The sequence below is a fragment of the Pithys albifrons genome, chromosome 19 (assembly GCF_047495875.1).
Source record: "Pithys albifrons albifrons isolate INPA30051 chromosome 19, PitAlb_v1, whole genome shotgun sequence".
NCBI lineage: Eukaryota > Metazoa > Chordata > Aves > Passeriformes > Thamnophilidae > Pithys > Pithys albifrons.
Window position 1 is genome coordinate 6,145,563 of NC_092476.1, and position 23,908 is coordinate 6,169,470.

General features: G+C 50.3%; 1 protein-coding gene across 1 annotated transcript in view; it reads right to left on the reverse strand.

Annotated features, from left to right (window-relative positions):
* CACNA1G (calcium voltage-gated channel subunit alpha1 G) overlaps window positions 1–23,908 on the reverse strand; it is a 146,107-nt gene that overhangs the window by 93,863 nt on the left and 28,336 nt on the right. The window contains exons 2-3 of the mRNA XM_071573326.1: window positions 7,400–7,511; window positions 6,795–6,928 (exon numbers count right to left, since the gene is read on the reverse strand). Coding sequence (XP_071429427.1) covers window positions 6,795–6,928; window positions 7,400–7,511 — 246 coding nt within the window. The remainder of the gene's footprint in view (window positions 1–6,794; window positions 6,929–7,399; window positions 7,512–23,908) is intronic.

A 23,908-nucleotide genomic window follows, 5' to 3' on the forward strand; every position in this document is an offset into this window, starting at 1 on the left:
GAGAGAGCTGATGCAAACCTTTGGCAAATGCTTCTACAAGCAGGAAAACTCCCAGGACTCAGCAGTCAGGCACAAGGGATGGCTCAGGATGGACCAGGTAGCTGAAATTCATTCCTGTTCTGCCTGGAGACAGTGAGACTGGGAGCATGCTGGGGTTTCTTTCGCATAAAACTCAAAGCATCAGGAAGGATCTCATGAGCACAGTGCCAGGCAGCACCCCTGCCTGGGGTGAAGGGCATGCAGAAGTGATACTCAGGGCACCACAAGAGGGATTCAAGGGGCTCTGCTTTCCTCAAGAGCCTCTAATAGAGCACAGAAATTCTGGCAAAAATCCTTCCCACACCTAGCCAGTATCAATTCTCTGACCCACTCTGCTCTCAGCCCTCACTCTGCTACCACCCCCAGGATCTCTCCTGCTCAGGAATCAGAAAATGATGTGAAGACCCAGCAGAGTCACGCAGGGAGTTTGTGCTGAGGGTGCTTTCCGAGGAAAACTTGAACTCTCCCCTTTCACAGCTGGGTGCTGGGGATGTTGAACAGCCAGGGGATGCGAACAAGGTCACATGAGGAACCAGTGGCAAAGCAGCAATGTTTGCAGGCAGGGCCACCCCCAAGAGCTGCCCACCCTCTGCCCAGACAGAGCCGCTGCACTGCCGGCAAGAGATAGGCTCAGATTTATTCAGCGCTAAAAAGCTTCCAAAACTGGGCATAAGACACCTTTTATCTACAAAGCGCAGCCATCAGTGGGTGATATTAAGCCATCGTGTTCGAAAAGACAAGGGGAAATTATTTAGGCAGCATTTTATCTTCAGAAAGCTGGAATGAAATTTCCTCCTGGCTCTCGCCAGCTTGGCTGTGCTCTGCTTTCACTCAGGGGCTGCTTTTTGAGCCTCGCGAGTTTCATCGCATTCGTGGGTGTTGCTTAATTTTAAAAATGCTCATTTTAATCAAGCTGAACAGAAGAACAAGAATAGCATTGGAAGGAGCACGAACCCTGCAGCCTGCCTGATCTGGCCACACCGCGTGTCCCAACCAGGACACTTGACTAATGAGGCTTTTGAAGTAGCAGCAAGTTCAGTCAAAGAACTGAAAGAAACTAAAGAATACCTTTTAAAAAGTCCTAAAACTTAAAAAAAGCCAAGGCTTTTCGCAGGTGTGTTTGAGTCAGCTCAGCTGTAAGGGAGGCTGCTGAGGAGTTTCTCTCACCCAGCAGGTTTCTGTGAGTCAGGGATGCAGCAGCTTGCTCAGGATGCTGTGCTCCGAAGGCTGTGGGAAGGCGGCATGGAGCAGAAAGATCTGCAGCCGTGAGCTTCATCAGTCCCCAGGTCTTGAATGCTCTTCATCCTCCCAAAAGCAACTTCAAACATTAAATTGCAAAGCTTAACCTCAGATAATAAATTCCTGGAGGTTTGTGATTTTGAGTATTGGCTTCATGTTGTTTTGGCACTGTTGTTCAGAGTAAAAAGTACCTCATTTGGGATTAGTCAGGACACAATTGGGTGCTGGAGGAGGCTCCCAGCTTCCAGGACACTCGTATCCATCCTGGAAAGCCCAAAAGAGGGACAGGTTCCTGGGAGCAGGTTTGGTGCCGCTTTTTCTTGTGGCTCAAAGAAACTGTGGCTGTGGTTGCACATTGGGTAATTGCGTGTGCAAATCGGCTGCTTACACGGGCAATTACCCCCTGGTGCTCAGAGCACCGGGCAGAGCAGAGGGCACTGCACTGCCACGTCCCGAGATGCTGGTCCTCATGTTAGCGGGATCGATACAGGCAGAAGGGATGAAAAACCAACATTCATCTTGCCTCTCTGTTAGTTTTATATGTTTTTAAGGGATGAAGGGACTAAGACACAGAGAAAGAACAGCCTTTGCCCGCAGTGCAGCAGGAGGCTGCAGCAGGGGCTCCTGCAGGCAGTCCCACATCAGCGCTTTTTTTCCCAGTGTTTGAGTTGAAACGGCCCCTTGATCAGGCTTGTACAGCTAAAATGCACTTCAGAGGAGCCCTGCCTGCCTCTGGATTGATCCAGCACTGTGGGGTGAAAGCTACATGCTGGAAATTTCACCCAGAGCACCCAGCAGGAATCTTGCTCTGGCTGCTGCAGCCATGGGATCACAGCTCTCTGCAGAGACCCATCTGGCACCATAGACCTCATTCTGATTTCTGAGCTAAAGCGCTTTTCAGATGCCATCCAGGTTTAGATGGAGCAGGGGTGGAGTTGGGAACTGCAGCATCCCTTTCTCTCCTGTCACCTGTGAATATAGCTGGCTTTCTGCAGCCTATTTCATCCCTGAAATTCAGAACTCAAAACCAGGAGGGAGCAAGACATTCTTAAGGATCATTTATGAAGGCTTCAGGGGAGCTCACTGTTTGGTACAGCCTTCAACAGAGGGAGAAAAATCATAACAAACATAAGAAGTGTTCAAGAAGCAAAAAGAAGTAGTGTCTGTTTCTGAATAAAGCAGCCTGCCAACCACCTCCAGCACCAACTCCTTTCCAATCATAAGCAAAATATTCCAGAAGTGTTTAACTTTCCTAGGAAGTCTTTGAAGAGGCTCCTTACCGTTACAATGAGCAAAACACAAACAAGACTCCACAGCTTTGGCCAAACAACTGACTGAGCCCAGAGTAACCACAGACCTGCACAGCTCAAACAGCGGATGATGCACAGCCCTGCTTGGTAGGGGAGCAGTAATGTGGGCATGTTATCCCCTGATGTAAAGCTCTCTCCAGGGAAAACAATTAACCATTGGGGATTTTTGTTATTTAGGGGTTAGAATTATAGAATAGAATCACAACATCTCCTGAGCTGGAAGGGATCCACAAGGATCAGAGTCCATCTCCTAGCCCTGCACAGGCTAACCCCAAAATGACACTAGGGGGTTTTCTAATGAGGATGGCTTAAAGCCCAATTCAGTTTACAGGGACATAGAGGTTCAGGAAAGTCCTTATCCGACCAAAGCCAAAACAACCTCAAGTCTTGCAAGCTGATGGGACTGCAGCAAAGTCTAGAGTTGGGGCTGACTCCAGTTGAGCAGCAGGGAGATCTCAGTCTGTGGCTACCCTCTTCCACAGACAGAGCAGAGAAGAGGTCCTTGTGCCCCGCCTGGAGAAGAGTGGATGCTGGGTCCCATCATAGCCAGGGAGATGTCAAATCAGAGCTCCAGCTCTGGTTCACCAGCCCAAGCCTCAGTCAGCACTAAACTGAAAACACTTAGGCATATTTTTGGATGTAAAGGAGCATCTGCATCTTACACTAGGAGAGGTCAAAATTACATTGAATTGTCTTTACAAGGCAAGAGCTGCTTGCAATGCCTGTTAACCTTCAAAGTGTTCTCCTACAAGCAAACTCAACCCCCCCCAATCCTCTCCTTTAAAAATAACGCAAAACAATTACGCCATTCATCACTTTTTTTTCTCCCCTTTCCCCCATGTAACTCCATAACCTACAGCCAAAGCTGTGTTTCACTAAGCAGAGTTTTGATAATACAGCACCATTCTCATCTCCGGCAAGTTTTACTGTAATTACAGAGATGTGTTGCAGACATTACACACTCTACAATTAGCACTAATTGCATTACATTGTCACAAAGAAGTCATTTACTCTCCATGAGCTCATGAGATTGGTCTGGACAGTTTAACAGAGCTGAGAAGTACTTAATGGCATTCCATGGAAGTGGCCAGTAGCAGGAACCAGCACAGCACCCAAACAGCTCTCCCAGCTGTCCCAAGAGGCAGATTTGGGACAAAGATGCACAAAAAGCTTTATCTGCAATGATAACCTCTGTCATGTCTAGAAAGTGGAGAATGAAATACCACAAGTTTTTAGCAGGGGGTTTGAAGCCCATCCTAGGCTGGTAGGGCTTTATATGGGAAGGGTTTCTATGAATGCTGTGTCCGTGGGAGTGTACAGCCCCAGCATGTAGCATGTCCCATGTGCCCCTGGCACAACATGCTTTCCCCAGCCAATGTCCCACAGACACGCTGATTTGCTGCTTCCTCTCTCTCCCTGACATCACTTTCTGCAGTCCATGGGAAGGGAAGTGGCAGAGAAAGCAGGAGTGCAGGAGCCCGGCATCCTGCTGGGTGCTGGGGAACCCACGCTGTACTGCTGCTTCCCTTCTTGTGTCTCTTGCACATAAAGGGCAGAGAAAAAATGTGAAGGCAGAAACAGAGTTGCTTCGTTATCACCAGGACCACATGGAAACCTCAGCCTCTTCCCTTGGCATTTCACTGGGGAACCTGGTGGAAGCCCTTATGTAAAACCTACATAAAAACATGACTCACTTTATCTGGTATCTAAGCAAACACAGATGGGTTTGACCTGGCACACACTCTCCAGGGCCTCAGGTTGGCTCTGGCCCCTTTTCTGACACCACTCAATCTCTCAGAAGTGGGAGGATTCCACACTGAGCTCAGCTCAATCCTTGCTCCTGTGCTCTGCTGTGAGCACTATGGGCTGGGTGCTCACTGGGGCAGTTTGACTATAGATCTGCACAATGGGCTACCTCAGGAATTTCCCTCCACTTGGTTGGGATTTGATCCAGGAGCACTTTTACATGTTATGCCTTACACTGTTTTTATCTATGTCTTAAGTCTCGTAGTGGGTTTGAGTCCCTTATTTTTTTCCTGCTACAGCAGTGGCCCATTCCTGCAGCCCCTCTGGCTTTCCCTGGCACTCAGTGAACTCTCCAGGACTGCAGGGATTCTGTGCGGGATGCAGCACTCCAGGATGGGCAGGCTAGGAATGGTGGAGAGAGCAAGTGCACGAAAGGAGCAGAGATGGAGGAGAGAGCAAGCGCATGAAAGGGAGCAGAGAAAGCACGCACCAGGTGAAGAGAGGCTCCACTTTGTGTTTAAATCCAGTTCTATCCTTTGCCAGGCGAATTGGTTTTGACAGGATCCAGATGGGAGCAGCTCATGCACATGAAGGAAAGAGCCATCATTTAGCAAGAGGCAAAGCTGAGCTGGCAGGAGGCACGAGAGTGGTCAGTCTGATGGGCTACAAAACCTCTGCAGCAAACAAATGCCTCCCAGCGCATCAGGGATGTGGGGGTGGCTGCTGCATAGGAGGGTCAGTGCCACTATCTGGCTCTGCCCAGGAAGAAAGTGTCTCTCACACACCGAAATGCTCGACCAGGTGCAGTAAATGGGCAGGAGGTTTGGTGCTTGCTTAAGAAAAGAGCTGTGATATTTTGGCATAGGAATTAGGATGGTGTCTGCTGATGTCCCTCTTACAGTAAGGTCCCACCATGGTGGGGTCTCCACAGAAGCACATGAGGGGTATCTCCAAAGGTTTTGCAAGCTCTACAGGCAAAGTCAGGACTAGGTTGGGAGGAGAAGGCAGCAGCACCCCAGGGGAGTGGAGCTGGGAGCAGCCTGGCATCCATGACCATGCCTTCTGAAGCCTCCCCAAGTGGGATGTCAGGCCTTGTTTAGGCCAAGCTCTTCACCACACTTAATTCCAGTACAAGACATAATCAAGCAGAAAAAATAAAGAATACACAGGGTGTCTTAGCAGGCTCCAGCCCTTGGCTGTGCTGCTGGTGTTTACAGCCCTACCAGAGCCAACTGAACCTGTGTTCCCATCTTGTCCAATGTCCCATCACTGCAGTCCCTAATATTGCTCAGATACACCAGGAAGAAATGTCAAGTCTTCTCTTAAACTGAAGAGCCAGAGGCTGGTGGAGAAGGAAATCAGGAGTTTGTGAGCTCCCACAGAAAGGTTTACAGGAACACATACAGCTCCTGGCCTTTCTGCCCTCCATCTCCACGCCCAGTCTGGGTTTGAGCCTCACTGCATCTTTTGACTGCTGCAGCGATGAGTTTTTCAGGCCAAGGGTGCACTGAGAGACCTGGCACCTCCCTACTGGTTTTACTGGACCACTGTTTTGCTTCACCCAGCTGTCTGGCAGGGTGTGTGCCACGTCCCCATGGGGCCAGTGATGGACCACAAACAAAACTCAGCAAGGTGTTTCCCCTTGTTGGGGCACACCAAACCCATATCAGACAAACAAGCTGGGAAGGGCCCCTGCTCCTTTCCAGAAAAATCCAGTAAATTTGATCTCTAGCTCTATCAACAGAGGAAAAAACCCACTATTTTCCCAAAAGTCTTGGGGCTCCTGAGGCAGGGAGGGGAGGTGAGGGCCAGCAAGAGACTCGTGTGTCAAGGAAACTCAGCTCACTGGCCAGTGGCCAAGGACTTTTCATGTGGATTTCCAGTCTCTGCCAGGAGACTCTTGGTGCTGGAAGAGCCTTTAATTCAAACCAGGTGCCTCTGAAAGGAAAACACTCAAAAAGGCAAACTTGGTTGCTTTCCCTCAAATGAAAAAAAGAAAAAAGGGTATAATAACGAGGGCGATCACGCACGTTTTAGTGAACGATCCTTCCTGGCACAGCACTGTGTGCTTCCAGCCGCCCACTCCAACAATGGAAACCAAAACCACTCGTGGGCTGGATGGACAAGAGCTAAGCCTACTACCCAGCAAGGAGCCCCAGGGCACAGGCTGGCCAAAATCCACCACAAACAGCTTTTGTCACCCTACTCTGCTCTCTCCGTGAGCTGAGCATCAGCTCTGCCTCAAATCACAGAGGGGACTGGAGGGGTGGCTGTAGCCCAGGAGGTGATGTCTGGTGGGGAGTTGGGATGGACAACACCAACTGCACCAACACCCAGCCACAGTCCCTCACCTTCACCACTGTAAATCAGCTGATCCCCCAAATCCGGTGCTTGTCAAGCTGTGCCAGAAATAACAACAGAGACGCACAGGGAGAGGGGGACCTGCCACACCACACTTACCCTGCAATGACAATGAAGAAGTCCAGGCGGTTCCACGTGTCTCCCAGGTAGCATTTCTTCCCAAAAATCCCCAGTGCGATCATTTTGACGATCATTTCCACAGCAAAGAAGGCAAAGATGAAATCGTCAAAGCTCTGCAAGAGAAAGGAAGAGAGGAGAGATGCTCCTGCATGCTTGCACCAGGGGAGGGAATTAGAGACCTGAGTCCAACAAGGTCTACTTGAGCACCACCAAAAGCTAAATCCCCAGGCAGAGGCTGCACTGAGAGCAGCCTTGTGTCTTCCCCCAACCCAGACAGCTCAACAGCACCCACAGTGCCAGGATAAAGAGACAAGTATATTTTGGGCTCTGCTTTCACTGTACACTAGATGCTTAACCTTCCCTAAGGCTAGGCTATGTTGGGGCCGGCTCAGCCTGGCAAAGGCTTTGTCTGATGATACTGTGTGTTCACATCCAAGCACCAAAATCGGCATTTTTGAAGTGCTGACAAGACAGCCAACGTGGGACACAAGTCCACCTGTTCTGTGGCTGGACCCCAACTCGGTCCTTCCCACTCCACATCAAACCCAAGGCTGCTGTTGCTCCCAGCAGTGTTTGGGCTGTACCTGGAGGATCCTGCAGCGCGGCGAGTCGCAGGCGATGTCCTCACAGGGGTGGAACATGCCCAGTGTCACACAGTTGAGCAGGATCACCAGCATGCTGACCCTCTCGAACCACCTGCACAGCATCTGTCAAGGAGGCAACAGACCCAGAGAAGCATCCACAAGCAGCCACTGCTGGATTGGAAAGGTTATCCTGGTCTTTAAGGCCAGGAGCACACCAGTTTCCCTATGGCAGGCTTTACCTGGGTTTGCACGTTTAGAGCCCTGCACGGCAAAGCAACAGTGTGTTCTTCCCATGCTGACATCAGTGGTTACAGCTAATGTGAAAACCACTATAAAGTGCAAGCTGCATGGCAGGAGTGCTGAGTGCTGCTGTGATGGATTAAAAAATTAAATTAAATGAACGCTATCAACTTTTAGAAGAAAACTAAAAAACCCCACACCATTAATTTCTTCTCCTGGCATTTTATGAAAAAACACTTTAACAACATTACAATTTCTATTAACCATGTCACACCTTACCCCAGGGGCATTTCCCTAAAGCCACTACTTGAACTTCCATTCCCAGTCCAAATTAAGACTGCCAAAACCATTAATGAACTGCCTAAAAGCCTTTAAGTCTGTGAGGACAGCACAGCCCATTCCGTATCCTGTCTGCTGCCCCTTGGAGCAATTTTAAAGAGCTGAGCTGTTGGGGCAGATGTTGAATCCTGTTACTTCTGGGGCAGAATAAAGTGTGCTGCTGCAGCACATCCCCATAGGGATGGTTCAAAGCTGGTACCCAATTCCTGTATCCTTCTAGGGGACATTTTCAGCCAACTCTCAGCTGCCTGGGGCACAGAGATGGGAAATTTGTGAGCCAGTGCAAAGTGGCACCAAGGTTATCTTTCTGCCTAGCAGGGAAGACACCCCATCAACTGCCAGAACCCACAGGCAGCAGGGGCATGCTCTTGCCTGGATGCCAGCAGCAGCTTCCAGGCTTTGGGAAAATAAGCATGGCCCTTGCCAGACAAGAGTTTTCACTGCAACACAGTGGCGGGTGGTGTTTGGGAGCCCGTGCTGTAGCGTTATCCTACTGGGGAAGAAGAAGGTGAGGATGAGTCAGCAGGTGCCTCCTCACTGGGCACAGGGGTGCTGGAACTGGCAGCTCCTGCCACCCATCCTGGGCAAATTCCTGGGAAATCACATGGAGCTGAGTCACAGTTTGGTCCCCAGCAATCTGGATCTTTTAATCGGAAGGAATGTTTACAAGATATCAGGACAGACATTCCAACTGTCAGGTTGGGGCTATGGGCTGGAACATTTAGCCCAAATACAGTTCTCTGGGGGCAGGCAAGGAGGGCAGTTGGAGGACAGGGCAACAGCTGAGGGGGATCCACAGGAATTCCCCAGCCTGGAAGACTGGGAAGAATCCCTCAGCTAAACCAGGCACATTCAGGGCTCTGCCAGCAAGGAACTGAAAAGCCCTTGAGAACATGAAGAATTAAAAAAAAACTGTGTAAGATCCCAAATGAGTGGCAGAAGGAGAGTGTTCCTGCACAGGCTGTGTGACACACACAGCAGGGAAGCTCAGAAGTATCCGGGTTAATTGGCTCAAAACCTGCAGAGAGAGACAGATACTTCTCCAGAGAGGTAAAGCTTCATGCAAGTTCTTTCATGTCAGTGGACAAGACCCTGCACTGGGCCTGGTTCTCCCCCATGTGCCCAATCCCTGCTAGGGATGCTGTTGCCCCAGTGGGCAGCTGCTGGGACTGAAAGTTCCTGAGGAAGCAGAGATGGGCACACAACCATGACAGGCATCAGCTTGGAGTGACTCTGATCTCACCTCCTCACTCTCCAAGAGCCAGCACAGCCCGAACACCCACATAGGGCAGCTGAGCAGAGCCAAGCTCACAGCAGCCCCACGTCTGATGCAGAGGGCTGAGCAGGGGCTGAAATGAAAGGAAGAGCACAGGATGGCAACTTCCCTGTCCTCCTCTGACACGCCACAGCCTGCAAAGCCTTCAGTGCCCCTCAATGCCTGTTGGTGTGCTGGCACTGGCACCAGTGACTGATTGCAAATGGAGGGGAGCCAGGAAAGCACAGACCCCTGAGACATCACAACCTTCCACACACAGGGCACCAGGTGCAGCCAGGAGGGAGATGCGTGGACCAACACCAGATCTGTATTCCCAAGGGGGTCCTCGTGGTGCAGGCACCCAGCCAGCCAGACAGCAGACCCCACCTGCCCAAACACATGGTGCCCCAGGGCAGCACCCCCATGTTCAAAAGGCATGGATCTCCCCACTGCTGCCCACCCTGGCAACGGTGAAGGTCCCCCCATCCCAGGGTGTCCTCCCCATCTCTGTGCCGGTTCCTGCAATCCCCACACCCCAATGCCCCTTGCAGGAGCAAACATCTGCAGGCAGAAAAACAGCCTGGGGAAGGAGGGGGACCCAGGGAGTGGAAGAGGGGGGTTATTTGCCTATAGCAGGTTTTTTTCCCAAGCTTTAACCACAGACCCGCTTATCAGCATATCACTCCCTCAAGCACATACATTTCAGTCCAATATAACACTTCATCCTGATTAAATATTCCCACGACAGGGACCCCAGCGGTGCCGAGGGCAGTATGTTAATGTGCAGCTGATAGATCAGAAGGTTGGAGAGTGTTATTTTATTTTTTTGCCCTCTTTTCTTTTTTTTTTTTTCCAGCTGAATGAAACTTCAAGCTCTTTCTTCTGCTAATGGGATTTTCAGAGGCACACAAAGTGCTGCTGGCTATGGCTTTGTACCGACCCTCCTTTGAGCTGAGAGGCTGACAAAGGGAAACTCTTCAATTAGCAAAAGCAGAAGGTGCTTTTTTGAACGCCTCTCACTGCTGTGGTGCGGGCAGGGAAGGGGCAAAGAGGTGCTGGGAGATGGTGCTGGTCCCTGGCCAGCAGGTCAGGTGAGGAGGAGGAGGTAAATGCTCAAGGAAAGGGGCACCACCACCCTGGTGTTAAGCTGAGTTCACAGCTCTTGCTGCAAGAGATAAATATTTGCTGGGAGCCCCCTCCTCACACCCAGCAGGGCTGATGTCTAAAAGAAATTAATAATGGGGTTCATATGCACACAGCAGGTAATCACCACATCCACTCCATCCCATGGGTGTCAGAGTACTCACTTTTCCAGGTCACCTGCTCACCCCAGCGTATTCTTAAAAATCCACATTTTTACCATCAACTCGGTCAAGGCAGGCAGCCAAAATGCTCACAGATTCTTTTCAACTAAAAAAATCTGTTTCTGCCACACAGAAATACACAGTAACACTTGTGTTTTAACCTGAATCTTAAAATTCATAAGATAAGGAGCACAAAAAGAAAAAAAATTAAATCTCCCAAAGTCACTCAGTTGTTATGGAGTCCTTGCACAGAGCCAAGAGCCTTCAGCCCCTTCCCACCACCAGCAATCCCCGTGCCACCTGCCTGTGCTCTGCAGCACCTGACCTTTCATAATTAAAAGCCAAGAGCCCCAGATTCAATTAGCCAGCACTACACAGCTTTATATAATTAAAAGAGAAAGATATTACATTACACTTGCTATGATTTGGTTGCAGAAGTTTGGATCAAATTCACCAGCAAGTGAATTAAAGTTGTTTCTTGAGGGCAGCGGTAACCTCAAGGACAATGGGTGTGATGATCTGTCCATCCACATCCCAGGCTCTCTCCAAGGAGCGCACACACACTGCTCCTGGTGGGCTCTTTGGATTGGGGATGGGGAGAGCAGGCACTCCTGTGCTGCAGCATCGCCCTACCCCAGAGGTGTGGGTTCCTTCCCCAGGGGCCAGGCACCCACAGCAATGACAGAGCTGGGTACCGAGGAGAGTGTTTGGTGATGCTCTACAGGGACACACATTCGTCCACTGGATTAGTATTTATTTCTTCCCTTGGTGCTCTGCTACTCCCAGGCAGCTTCCACCATTCTCCCTGTCCTCCTTCCCTGCATTCCTTCCCCTCCTTCCCTGACCCTCCTCCCACTCTCCCAGTGCAGCTCCAGCAAAGCAGTGGCTCCAAGGCAACGTACTGCCATCCTGTCATCTCTGGGAGATTGGATGGGACCCCTCAAAAACACAACCAGTGTGATAGGAGCAGGGCTCTGCAGGCAAGATGGGGCAGCTCTGCAGCACCAGAGGCCACAGGCTTGTGTCCTGCAATAAAACTAAGCCACAGAAATGCATCAACCTGCTGGGATCTCACCAGGTCACACTGGGTTCTTCTACGCTGTCTGTTTTTTTAGGGCAAGAAGTAGTCGTTCGTACCCAGGAATCATGGACATAGCCAGGACCAAGTCGTCCATCACCACCCACAGCCATCACTTATATACCAGGCAAAGCCTTCACTTGCTGGGACAGCGGCTGGGACTTGACAAATGTGTGGAAAGCACTGGCAAAGCTTGGAAATTTTTGTGCAAATGTGATGTGAAAATTGGGTTGAAATGACAGCCTTCCCCTGCAGTGTCACCAAGTCCCACCAGCTTAGGAGTGACACTGGGATAAGCTGCAGACGTTAATGAGAGCGGAGTTTTAGGCTTCATTCATATCATCAATTCCAGAAATAGCCCCTTTGACAGGAGCATAATGGCACTTCCAGGGTCTGGCCTTTGGGGGGGTGGAAGGAGGCAGGGACTGAAATCCTAAAACATTAATTTAGGCCGTTTGCAAGGGAAGTTAAAAGTCCTCAGAATTAATCTGCCTCACAGATGTAAAAAATAACCCCTTCCCATCTTTGCCTCTGACTCTGCAGGGCCAACAGGAAAAGGCTCTTCATGTCATGCCCAGTTAAAGGTTATAGGACTCCCATCACAACACTGGATATTTAATTGGATTTAGTTTTGACATACTATCTTCCTTCAAAAGCTAGACCAGCCCATCTTTTGCTCTTAGTATTTGCAGGAAGCATTTGCATCTCCATGTATGCATACGGTATGCAGTGTGCCAAAGGTGCTCTCAGAGCATCTCTACCTGGTGAATCCACTTCCCTCACTTGCAGCCAAGCAGTGGCAGGGATCTGTCCCCACTGTCATTCTGACATGGTCTCTGCCCCTTCGCTTTGTCCTTCCAGATGCTTTTCCAGGCCTGGTACCTCCCCTCCCTCCAGGGAATACAAGCATAGGATGAAGCAGGGAAGATGCGGCAGGTGAACAGACCTTTCCACAGCATCTCGGCATCACACCAGCAGCAAAACTGCTTTTCCCTGGCAGGATGGATAACCTGCTGTGGGCATGGCAGCCCCAGCACACTCATCCCACACGTGTGACGGAGTGCACGCCTCCTGTCCTGCGGTCCGCAGGGATCTGTGCCAAGCAAGTCCCATCGCCAGGGCATTCCTGGAAAGCAAAGCCGGGAGAGGCTCCTCCAGTGGGGCTGCACAAAGGGGTTTAAAAATTCAAGCATTGCTCAGACAGCATTTCTACTGTGTGCCCAAGGCCTGCCCCACCCCAGGTCACTCAGCTGGCAGCCTGGGGACACGCTACCAGAAGCTGGCATGACCCCACTGAACCTGGCACATCCCCATCCACAGGCTCTGAGCCGGAAAAAAGCCAGGCAAGAGAATCCCCGCCTCATCTCTGCTCTGCAGCTCTTCGAAACACCTTCCCTTGCTGCACAGACAGGCCCAGGAGGTTATTTTAATTCATGCAGCTTCACAATTAAACCTGGGAAACCAAAACAGGGTGATTATTCATGGCAGTGTTTTTGGAAATGTCATCTCTAATTCATTTTGTCTTGCAGATGTTCAAGGGGATGCACTGGCGGCTGCTTCCTTCTGCCATGAAACGCAGCACTCTGCTCCCATCCCAGCGGGACCACGGGGTCCCCAATGGCCTCATAATGCATAACAGTGATTGTAAAGCCCAAAACACGAGGAGAAAGGGGATTTCAGGGTGTAATCATATTATCATTCTTTGCCCAAAGACTTAGAAACCGCACTGTCAGCTGCAGGCAGAGATGCACTTCCCTGCCTCTGAAATGCAGTCTCCTCTTAAGGGAAAGGTAGGATTTGCTCAGCAGCACAGAGGAGCCCTGCTCATCCACTCAGGTGATGAAGCAAAGAATGATGCCATAATTAGAGGGCATGAAGACTGATGAAAAAAAAAAAAAAGGTTTGACAAAAAAACTCCCAAACCCAACAACCTTCCCCCCTCCAAACCCTGAAAAGGTTCTTATTTGCCTAACAGTTTTGGAATTCTTTCATTGTAACCTTTTAGATTTCTACTTTAAGGGTTTTTTTCCAGCAACCAAAAGGGTTTAAAATCTTATTGCTTAAGAGAAAAAAAAAATGAAGATAAAAAAATCCTGCAAGCTGAGTGACTTGCATAATCTCCAAACTTCAGGAGCTGGAGTTTTTAAGAAAAGCCCTACATATCACTTGCAATTAACTCCTGAGCTGGGAGGGCTTGGCTGCTGGCAGCCTGGCCCTGGGACCAGCATCTGCAAGGATGAGTGCTTTAATAAAATAAAATAGAATAAAAAATAAAATAATAAAATGTCAAAAAAGAGCACTTTAGGCTGAATTTATTCTGACTTCTTATCCCAGTCCTTCCCTCTTCGTCACAGCTGTCAGGCCCCCAGGAGCAGAGGGCAAAAAAGACAGCCCAAAATGGGCTGGTGAAAAGTCAGTGAATGGTCCCAGCCCTGGGCCAGCAGGATGGGTCAGGTGGAAGACCCACAGGTCCGGAGCTTGCCAGCTATTTCACCAGCTGATGGCATAAGCTGGGACCCCAACTCCCACTGCCCTGAGTCTCCTGGAGGGAAGAGCAGAGAAGCAGCAGGTGATGCCTCTCTCACCCAGATCAAGCCCTGTGAAAGCTCCAGCTGCCCCAAACTCTCTCTTCCAACTTTAGCACAGTTTTTGACATTTGGGTGGTTCAGGGATGAGCTCTTCTCCCACTTGCCCCACCAGAGTGGGGCTGCAGAGGTGGGAACATGTCCCCATCCTCCTGGATCTGTCCTTCCCAGCTCAGCCTCTGCACCAGCCATCACCTCCCCTGATGGAGCCAGGGGATGGGTTCCCTCCCAGCAGCTCACACATGGCATTAACAAAGATCTCAGCAGCAGTAAAATCCCTCCTAATGGCCAACTCCTCCGCAGGGGGACCCAGATTCCCAGTTAAAATACTCTCAAGTATGCCAAAGCTGTTGCTGGGGCTTGATAACTTATTTAAGACTTTTTCTCCCACCATGCCTCACAAGTGCACAGTGGATAGACACTCAGCTCCCAGATATATATATTTTTAAACTCACTCACTGTAAACTGTCCCTTAATAGCACCTGCCCTTACAGCTCAGCAGTGCCAGCTGCTCAACAGGACATATCCAGAACACCCAGTGCTGTCATCCCCTCCTGATGCACAGCACCAGCCACACTTCAGGATGGAGAAAGACCCATGGAAACCCAGGAAAATGCTGCAACATGGGCAGATGCATCTTCCCCTGCTGCTCACACAGAATGATACCTCGTGCAGAGCTGTCAGAGACACATCTCCCTCACTAAGAGACTTGGGATACTATTAAGTTTCTACTGTTCCTGACTCTGCTTGCTGCAATACTCAAGACAAAAACTGTTATGCAAGGCTACCTAAACAAGTTGCAGTGAAATCTTTGTAACATCCTACACCGACACATAGTTGGGATATGTCACATATTTGTCTTATTTTGTTCCTTCTTTGTCCTTTTTTTAGTCTCCTACTTTTTCCCCCTTGGAAGTACGCTGGTTCCCATGGAAACAGTGATGTTATGGGTATGGACAGAGCTCCAGTGACGTCCACAAGTTCAGTATGAAAGCGGATTTATGTAACAGTTGGTGAAATGAAGGAATTGAAAGGATGGCTCTACACAGCCACACATGTGGCACTGGGGCCGCCGTGCCAAGAATGCCGTGCTGGTCAGGCAAGTTCACACTGGAGTGGGAAAGAACGACAGGGCAGAGAGGAGGCGATTCTAGACTTACAGGAAGATGGATCAGGATAAAATTTGCCCTAAGCATACATATATATATGCAATTTTGCATCTGTGTTTATTTATTTATATTCTAACAGTAATATATGTCCCTGGAGAGCATCTCTTACCCTCCACTGCTGGAGCACAGGGCAGAGGGGTGCAGGATACCGATCCTAGGAACAGAAACCCTCCCACCTGTGCTCACCAGGAGCTGCAGGAGCATAACCTGGTCCTCGCCACTGCCCCAACCCAGAAGACGGCCAGGATGGAGGCACTGGCACAGTGCCTGGCTCCATGGCCAAGGAAGATTGCCTCCAAGTCAGACCTCCTCAAAGAGGGAAGGGGAGTATCTCCAGGAGGCTTCTGCAGGCTTCAAAGCCTGAGTAAAACAGGCACATTTCCTCTTTTTTGCAAACCTGTGATTTAAATCCCTTCCTAGGGCAGTGCACAGATGGAGGGGATGTCTCTCCTCCTCCTCCTCCTCCTCCTCCTCCTCCGCCATCAATCCCCAAGGAAGAAGCCTGAACAGCTTCCAAAATGAGGCACTGCCGTGCCCAGAGACATGCCACCTTGAACTCCCACTTCCCACAGAGGCTTGGCTGGCAGGCACCACGTTGCATGAAGCCAAAGCCCCCCAAAATCAATGTATTAATAAAGCTGGGAAGCGACAGGCTGATTACAGCCCCGCTGCATCCAAGGGACATGCTGGGGAGAACAAGTCTGCGCTAATTATCCTGGCAGCTCCTCCGCTTCCCTTATGATCTCTGACAAGCTCACTCTTTGCTCCTACCACTGCTGGGTTAACCCTCCTTGGCCAGGAAAACTCTGTGCCCATCACTGCAGAGCCAAAATACTCCTTGTGGAGCCAAAACACTCCCTGTGAGGATCAGCATCCTGCCTGGCACGGGTAAAACATGCTCTTTGCCCTCCTCTGCAAACCGTTCTCCTGGGGACTACTCTCTCCCCCACAGCCACATCCCACTGGAGGATGCAGCCCACCAAGTCTCCCAAACTCCTGCATAAACTCAAACCCAATTCCAGACTATTAAATATACACAAAGTGGGTGCATGAAAGATTCATCCAGGGCAGGGGATGTCAGCAGAGATAGCAGGAGTGCAGGAGACAGGACAGCTCTGCAGGGTCAACTGCTGCTGCTGGTTAATCCAGTGCATCTCTAATTACCTGGATGAGCGGGGGGGAGGATGGCACCACGTGAGGACCACAAAACCCAGTGAACACGGGGAGAGAGGACAATTAAAGCCTGTTCGCATGTTCCCTGCGGCAATCCCAGCAGGAGCTCAGGCAAAGGGAGAGGGAATTCCCTCTGCTGACTGAAGGCCAGGGGAAACCTCGGAGGAAGAGCTGTTGATGAGGAGCTGGGCTGAGAGCAAACTAAATAAACAGCTCCATCTCCATCCCAGATGCATAACCTATTTCTACCCCCCTGCCCTCCACTCAGCACATTCCCATCCATCCGTAGACACCAGGCAAGGAACGATCACAGGAGGGATTTGACAGATATGGAAATCAGGGCATGGAGCAGGAGGAATGCACTGGAGGGAACCCTGCAGCGCTGTACAGCCCTCAGCAGCAGACTCCACACTGCCAGACCCACAGAGTCATTATCAAGATCTCCCAAAAGGTGAGTAGGCATGAGGGAATTCCAAAGCACCCTTTCATCTGCCCTTTTCCACCAACAGAGAAATGTCTACTCCATCAAGGCAAACACTTTTGAAGGCCTCCAGAGAAGCTCACACTCTGGGTTTTGCCCATCTGCACTCTCCATGGGCACCATGGGGCATGGGGGAGGAAAAGGGGAGACATGGGAGAGATGCAGTGCAAATCCTGGCTGCAGTGGCTCCAAGATGAGCTGGAAGCACTCAGCTTCCAGCCACATCTGCTGCAGCTGCGCCCTTCGTGTTCCCAGCCCAGTGTTGATTACAGAAGGGTCTAAGTCCCTGAGGAAACGTGGCCAAGCCTTGCAAAAGCTCAGAGGACAAATCCAAGGACAAATCCTGCATAATTTTAACCCTGTGAAACAAGCCAAGAGAGAAGGTCTGGAGGGGCCAGGATCATACATTTAGAAGGGTCCAAATGGCTCAACACCAGTTAAAAGAGAGCTGGGGCACACAGACCTCATGTCCCCACATCTTCTCCCTTCCCTTCACTGCTACCACTGTCTCTCCCTGACCTGGGGACACTAGCCAGGGGCATTCCCAGGAGTTTCTCAGGATAATGCCTGTGCTGCTGTGATAGAAAGGGTAACTGAGGTGATAGTTTCCTTTGGGGAAACCCTTCCCCAGGATCCATCCCTGACCACCAGCAAACTGAGCCCTTTCCACTTAATGGCTTGCATTAGCCAACACTGGTATAACCTTCCATTCAAAGCTTGAAGAAATGCAGCTTTAGGGCAACTCAAACTACCCATCAATTTTTCTGTATTTTTTTCTTACCTGGTGGGAAAATTAAAGAAATTATATTTCCAAAGTCTGAATATGATGATGATTTTCCAACTGGTCTGCTACAGTGTTTCACTTAGAAACTGAGCCAATGTTTCCTTTCTTAAAAAAAATCAATGTAAAATACAATATTTTGTTGCAGGTTAAATACTAATTAGACGGAAACCATCTTACACACTTTGTATTTTGAAGTCTACAATCAATAAAAATAAGAAATATAGTGGTTTTCAGTGAAAGCAAAGCAGAGTTTCCACAAGGGTGATGAGTGGCAAGGTCATTCTGCAGGTGGGGAAACAGAGATCAAGACCACCTCAACCTGGTGCCTTTTTCCCTCTATGGAAGAGGTTGCAGCCAGTTTGTGACTGCATGGGGAGATGCTCGTGTGCCTGACTCAGTTCTTGAGGTGTCTACAAGGAACATTCGTCTGCATGAACAGAAACATCTTGACGCCACATCAAAATACCGCAGTGGCTAAAACCCATCACAGGCACAAGGTTTATATGGAACGACTGGGTGCAGCAAGCTGCTCTCCCCAGGGCTGAGCCATCCTGGGCATGGGGAGCTGGAGCAGGCTGGGGGGATCAGCAGGGCTTGCTCCCAGTGCCTGCCATTGAGTTCAGCCTAATTGATTCCTGCAGGCAAACCCATGGCCAGGAACTCATGGTTTAGCATCTTGCTGGCAGAGCAGGAGAGGTGGTAGAGGAATAAAGAAGCAGGAATGATGGAGCTCAGTATGACAGCCAAGCTCTGCTGTGGCACTTTCATGGACACAGTAGGAGATGCCACCAAAATACCTCCCAGTCTCACACCCAAACAGCTACAGCCCAGTTCAAAAGGGGGCAAGACCACCTTAAAAGCAGGACTTGCCCCATGTACCTCAGCCCAAACCCTGGTGTGTATTCAGACATGATGCTCTACACAAGCCACATCCCACTGCCTACTGCCACTGTCCAAAAACCAAAGGTAGACCTGGAGGGAAAGTGTACAGACACAAGAAGCAGACAGGGGTTCCAGAGTGGGGTTTGCATGATGGAAGTTAGATGAAATATCTCAAGTCCTAGAAAAGATGACAAATAAAAGGACTTTTTAAAAAAAAACAACTTAAGGTGCATCCTATGGAATCTGCTTGCAGGGATGGCAAACACCGGGTTTTTATTCCCCAGGTGAGTGCAAGAGGAAGTGAAGGTGAGGATGGCAATGCCATTGCAGGAATCCCAGGGCACTTGCATCCCATGATAGCAGCCCCTTGACCAGAGAGGTGCAGAGAGCCAATCACATCCTCTATACCTATAATGCCCTTCTGCCTACCTGGGCACCCTGCTTCCTGCAGGGCAGCCCAGGTTTGTGCTCCACATGATCCTGGTATTCCCAGGGGAAAGAGATCAGCCCAGTCTCCCCTCCAGGAGAGCAAAGCCAAGGAGGAGACGGAGGCATGGCTGGCAGCAAGGGCAGCTTCCCACCTTCCTGACAGGCAGGATGCAGGCAGTGCTCCAGAGCTTTCCGGGGGTTTGGGGTGTTGCACTGGTTTGGTGCTTTCAGCTCCATGACAGAGTGTTGACATCTCCTTGCAAAGATGGGAAGTGGGAGCAGACAGGGAGTGGGGTGAGCACAGGGCTGGCTGCCTCGGATGGCAGGAAAGGGGACAAGAGGGGACACGGCACTGGGGATGCTCATCCTGCTCCCAGCATTTGAAGATCCTTCTGTGTATCCCAAGGTGCAGCTAACACAGCTTTTCTTTCTAAAGATCAGGTAGACAAGCTTGACGCGGTGCAGTGCATGAACTCATGTGGAGCAGCACCCACAGGGCAGGAGACCCCAGAGCTGCCATCCCACATTGCCACTGGTAGGGATCAGCCAGTGACCTCCCACTGGCATGACTCAAGTGGGAATTTATTACACACAAAACACTCCATTTAATTAGCATCAGGCTTCAACAGCAGCTGACAATGGCCAGGAAGCTCAGAGAGCGGATGGCACGTCATCCGTGATGCCTTGGAGAGACTCTGGCAGCAGCAGGGGACTGACTCTGACCCGTGCAGCTTCTCCTACACTGGCAGCACTGACAGTGCAGTGTTACTGAGCCAAACCTCTATGAAGGGAGAGCAGGGACTGAGCCACTGCTGTCTTCTAGAGCCTGTCACCTGTCTCATAACCTGCCATTTAAAATGAATTTATTCCATTCATTTGCTCCTGCAGAATAAGCCCTGAAAGGTGCTGGGCATCTGTTGTCTCAGGAGCTGCTGGTGGAGAGAAATAAGGCAAAGAGACCCTGGCAGCCACAGAGGTTCCATTTCCCCATTTGTTTCACATCTCCTCTTTGCTGAGATGGCTGGGAATCAGGTTGGTTTGAACACATTTGGGTGGAAATTGTCACTTTGTGGGTCTGTGTCCTGATGAAAGCCCTGCCAAGGGACTGGGAGCCTTCAGTGAAGATCACCTGACCCTCACCATCAATGACTGCTGGGCTGGGACAGAGGTGGGAAACATTCTTGGCACTCAACCTCCCATAAGAAGCAAGCCATCCTTTCCTGTCCAAAATCTTTAGTAGACCCTGCTTCTGTAGCTGGATCGGACCTCGCACACTGCCGTGTCCTGGCACAGCCCAGGCTGCTCTGGAAAAGCCTCACTGAGGGCATTTGGCCACTTCAGGAGCCTTAAACCAAATGATTTGTAACACTTCTGATCTCCCCAAAACTTCATGAAAAATGTACTGAACTCCACAGGTTCCCAACCTCCTGCATATCACTCATTTTGTCTTAGGAAAAGCAACAAGGACAGCTTTTGGTATTCCAAAATATCCTTGGAGCTGTTTAGTGCCAGCTCATTCAATTGTCTCCTCACTCAGAGCCCAAGGCCAGCACTGCTTGCTGTGGAGCTCAGTGGGTACCAACCTACAACCAGCTTTAAAAGTCACAGAGAGTCCTGATATTCAGCCACCCGCATCCCAGCATATAATTATGAAATCAAGGTGCAAAATTCTGCTCCAATGAGCCACAAGGCTTAGCAGGCAGGAGAGAGGACACAGTACAAAGCCAGCTCTGGTTTGGCACACCAGAAACACAATGGGCATTCTGGGTCAGCACTCAGATCTTGGAGTTTTTTTCATTTTTATCCCCATCTCTGCATGTGATTCATTCTTAGGCGGCATCTCCAGCCAGCACGCTGCTCCTGATGAGCTGTTATTGATTTACTCCATGTGAGGACAAGCTTATTGGGGAATAAGGGTGCCTTGTTCCTGTTCCAGGATCCGCGTGTCTTCGCACATGGAGTTAATTAAGAAAGAGCTCCGGGAGTAGGCAAGCCCTCATCAAGCCCCAGCACCTACCAAAGGCATGAAGCCCACCACAGCTCACCCCCTGCACATTCCACAGACCCCAGACTCGGGGTGATGCTCAGTGGGTGTGACAGGAGTGCTGGGGTTGGGGTGGCAGCCCCAGGAAATGATCCTGAACCCCTGCACTGCTGCCCCAGCCCAAACACAGACATGGACCCTCTCAAAAACCTTTCAAAGGGCAGCTCCTCCCAGCCAGTACCGCGCTCTGGCAGGAGGCTGCAATGGGAGCAAAGCGCTTTAAAATTTAATGTGGAACAAAAGAATTTCCACAAAATAAAAATTGCAGTTTCTTTTCCATTAATAAGATATTACAAGCCTCGCTAAAGAGGCTGCAGGCTCCAGCTCCTGCCCTTCACTATCCTTTCTCCTTCTCCATCACAGCCTCACCATCCCCTCCTGCTCCCTGTGCACTTCTCACTCCTGCTCTCTGTGGTGAAAACTCTCTGAAATGGCTAAGAAAACTCAAACTTCCCCATCTCAGCCCACTGCTGGTACCTCTCTTCGATCCCGTGTGATTTCATCATTTGCCCTCTAATGCAAAATGGATGTTCTAATTCTAACTAATAAAGTGAAAAGCAAAAATGAAGCTGAAAACAAAGCCATCAAGCACGGGACCGATGTGTGTTTGTCTCCTTTCTAATTCCATTATTGCTTTGAAACGAGCTCTAGATAATACTGCTCCCTCATTAACAGCTGCTCCCGTTTCCCTCTGAACCCCGGAGACTGGACCCTAATGAATTTTGCAGCTAGAAGAAGGGGTTTATAACCACAACAACAGCAACATGGACAGAAACTCAGATTAGAGAATTTCACAGTGTCAATATTTATCTTTTCTCTGAGCCTGCAAGGAGACAAGATATTCTGGCCGAGGAGAGGAGGTGCAGAGGCATGTGCATGTATGGAGCTGAGCGGGACATGGATGCTTTCAGGCGCTCACAATCCATTTACACCTCATAAAATTCTCATTGCTTTTGCCTGGAAAAAGCGCAGTGACCGCACCAACCCATATTAAAAATGCCGGAATATTCTGCAGTGGGCGCCGGAGTGCCGCTGCCCCGGCACAGCACAGGTCTGGTGATGCTCAGGAGGGAAGCATGTCCTTGCAACGAGGGGTATCAAATGCTTCATTTTGTGGTGTAGGAGATTTGGGGGAGATTTTGATCTTCTCTGCAACACTGCAAGGTGCAACCAAATCGATTCCCTCAGGACTCTGTCCTTCCTTGTGTCCCCATACCAGGCAGCACCCTCGGATGTCCCTACTCTTCTTACTGAGTGCTGACCTAAAGAGAAATAGCCCTGGCCGCTGTTAAAGATATTTTCAAGCAGGACAGCCTGGGGGAGCTCCCCAGCACCCATCCCCTTCCCTCAGCAGAAACATCCCATGGGTGCTGAGGGGAGCACAGAGCCCACACAATCAGGGGTTGCAAGGTTTCCCTGCTGCATCTCCATCTCTGCCAGCCAAGGAGGGGACACAGCACTTCATTTCTTCACAAGCACCCTGTACTGACAGGCTGGGGGCTCCCACCACCCTCCCAGCCATTCCCAGTCCCGTGCCTGCTCCGACACTCCTGTCTTTGGCTGCAAACAGTTGCTCCAACCACTCTCAAAATGCTCCGGGGACAGCGAGCGCTGCCAGCAAATACATTAGTGAGAGCAAAGCAGCTGGGGGGGAAGATTGGCTTTGTGCATCTTGCCAGGCTGCTTTTCTCCTGCCTTCCCTCCCGGCAACTGTAAATAAGGAGTACTGAGCCGGATTAGAGGTTACTGTCCCGATCAAGGGTAGTTCTGTATGCCCTAATTCATTTTCCCCTGATCTGGTCTTTCCCAATCCATCTGTGCCACGGCCACAGTTCCTACTGCCCTTAGGTACATTTCAGACCCTCTGAGGTGGAGACATCTCTGAAAGATGAGAGAACAAAAGCAGGTGGGGTTCCCACAAGAGCAGCCACCCACGAGGGGAACTGCTCCCCACTCAGCATCAAGAGGGAGAGACAGCCTGGTTGGCAATGCCCACAGTCCTGCAGCATGAAGGATCATGTCCAGACTGAACAAAATGGGGAGGAAATAAAAAATCAGGCACAGGGCCATTGGGCAGCAAGAGGAAAACAAAATGCCAAAGCCTGAGTGACTTTTCCCTGCCAGTGCTGTTGGGCGCCCAGCACCCTGTTCCTGCTGGGAGCAAACACTGCCCCTGCAGAGCCAGGTGCAATCAGGCAGGAATCTGCATGCTGCCAACACCAGCAGTGACCAGAGGAGCTGGATTCCTGCTTCACCCCTGTCCATCACTCTGTAACTCCATCCCAAAGTGCTGCAGATTCGGGATGGAGAAAAGTCTCAGGGACACTTTATGGACACAATCAGCCCAGCTGTCCCTCTTCAGAGGGAGGTGATTTTGCAGGAGGACAAGCCAGGCACAAAACCAAAAGAAAGCAAGCTGTGGCATGCAAATGAGAAGATGCAGGTGCCAGGGCTAGACCAGCATTTGGTCACAGGAAATATTTATTGCAATTCTCACTCATCAGACAGACCTTGATCACAAAGGGTTTGTGTTGTAGACACATAGTTAAATTATAATTTGTTCTTGCACAGACAGAGGTGTACAAGTGACCTCAGGCCTGTTCAAGGATGCAAAACACAAAGACACGTATTCTGCCCCCTCCTCACATGGCCACCCTGCCAGCATCTCCCCACAGATCCCCACTGTCCCTGCAGGACAATCTGTGGGGCTCAGAGAAGCACCTTTCCAGATTGAGCAGGCATTTTG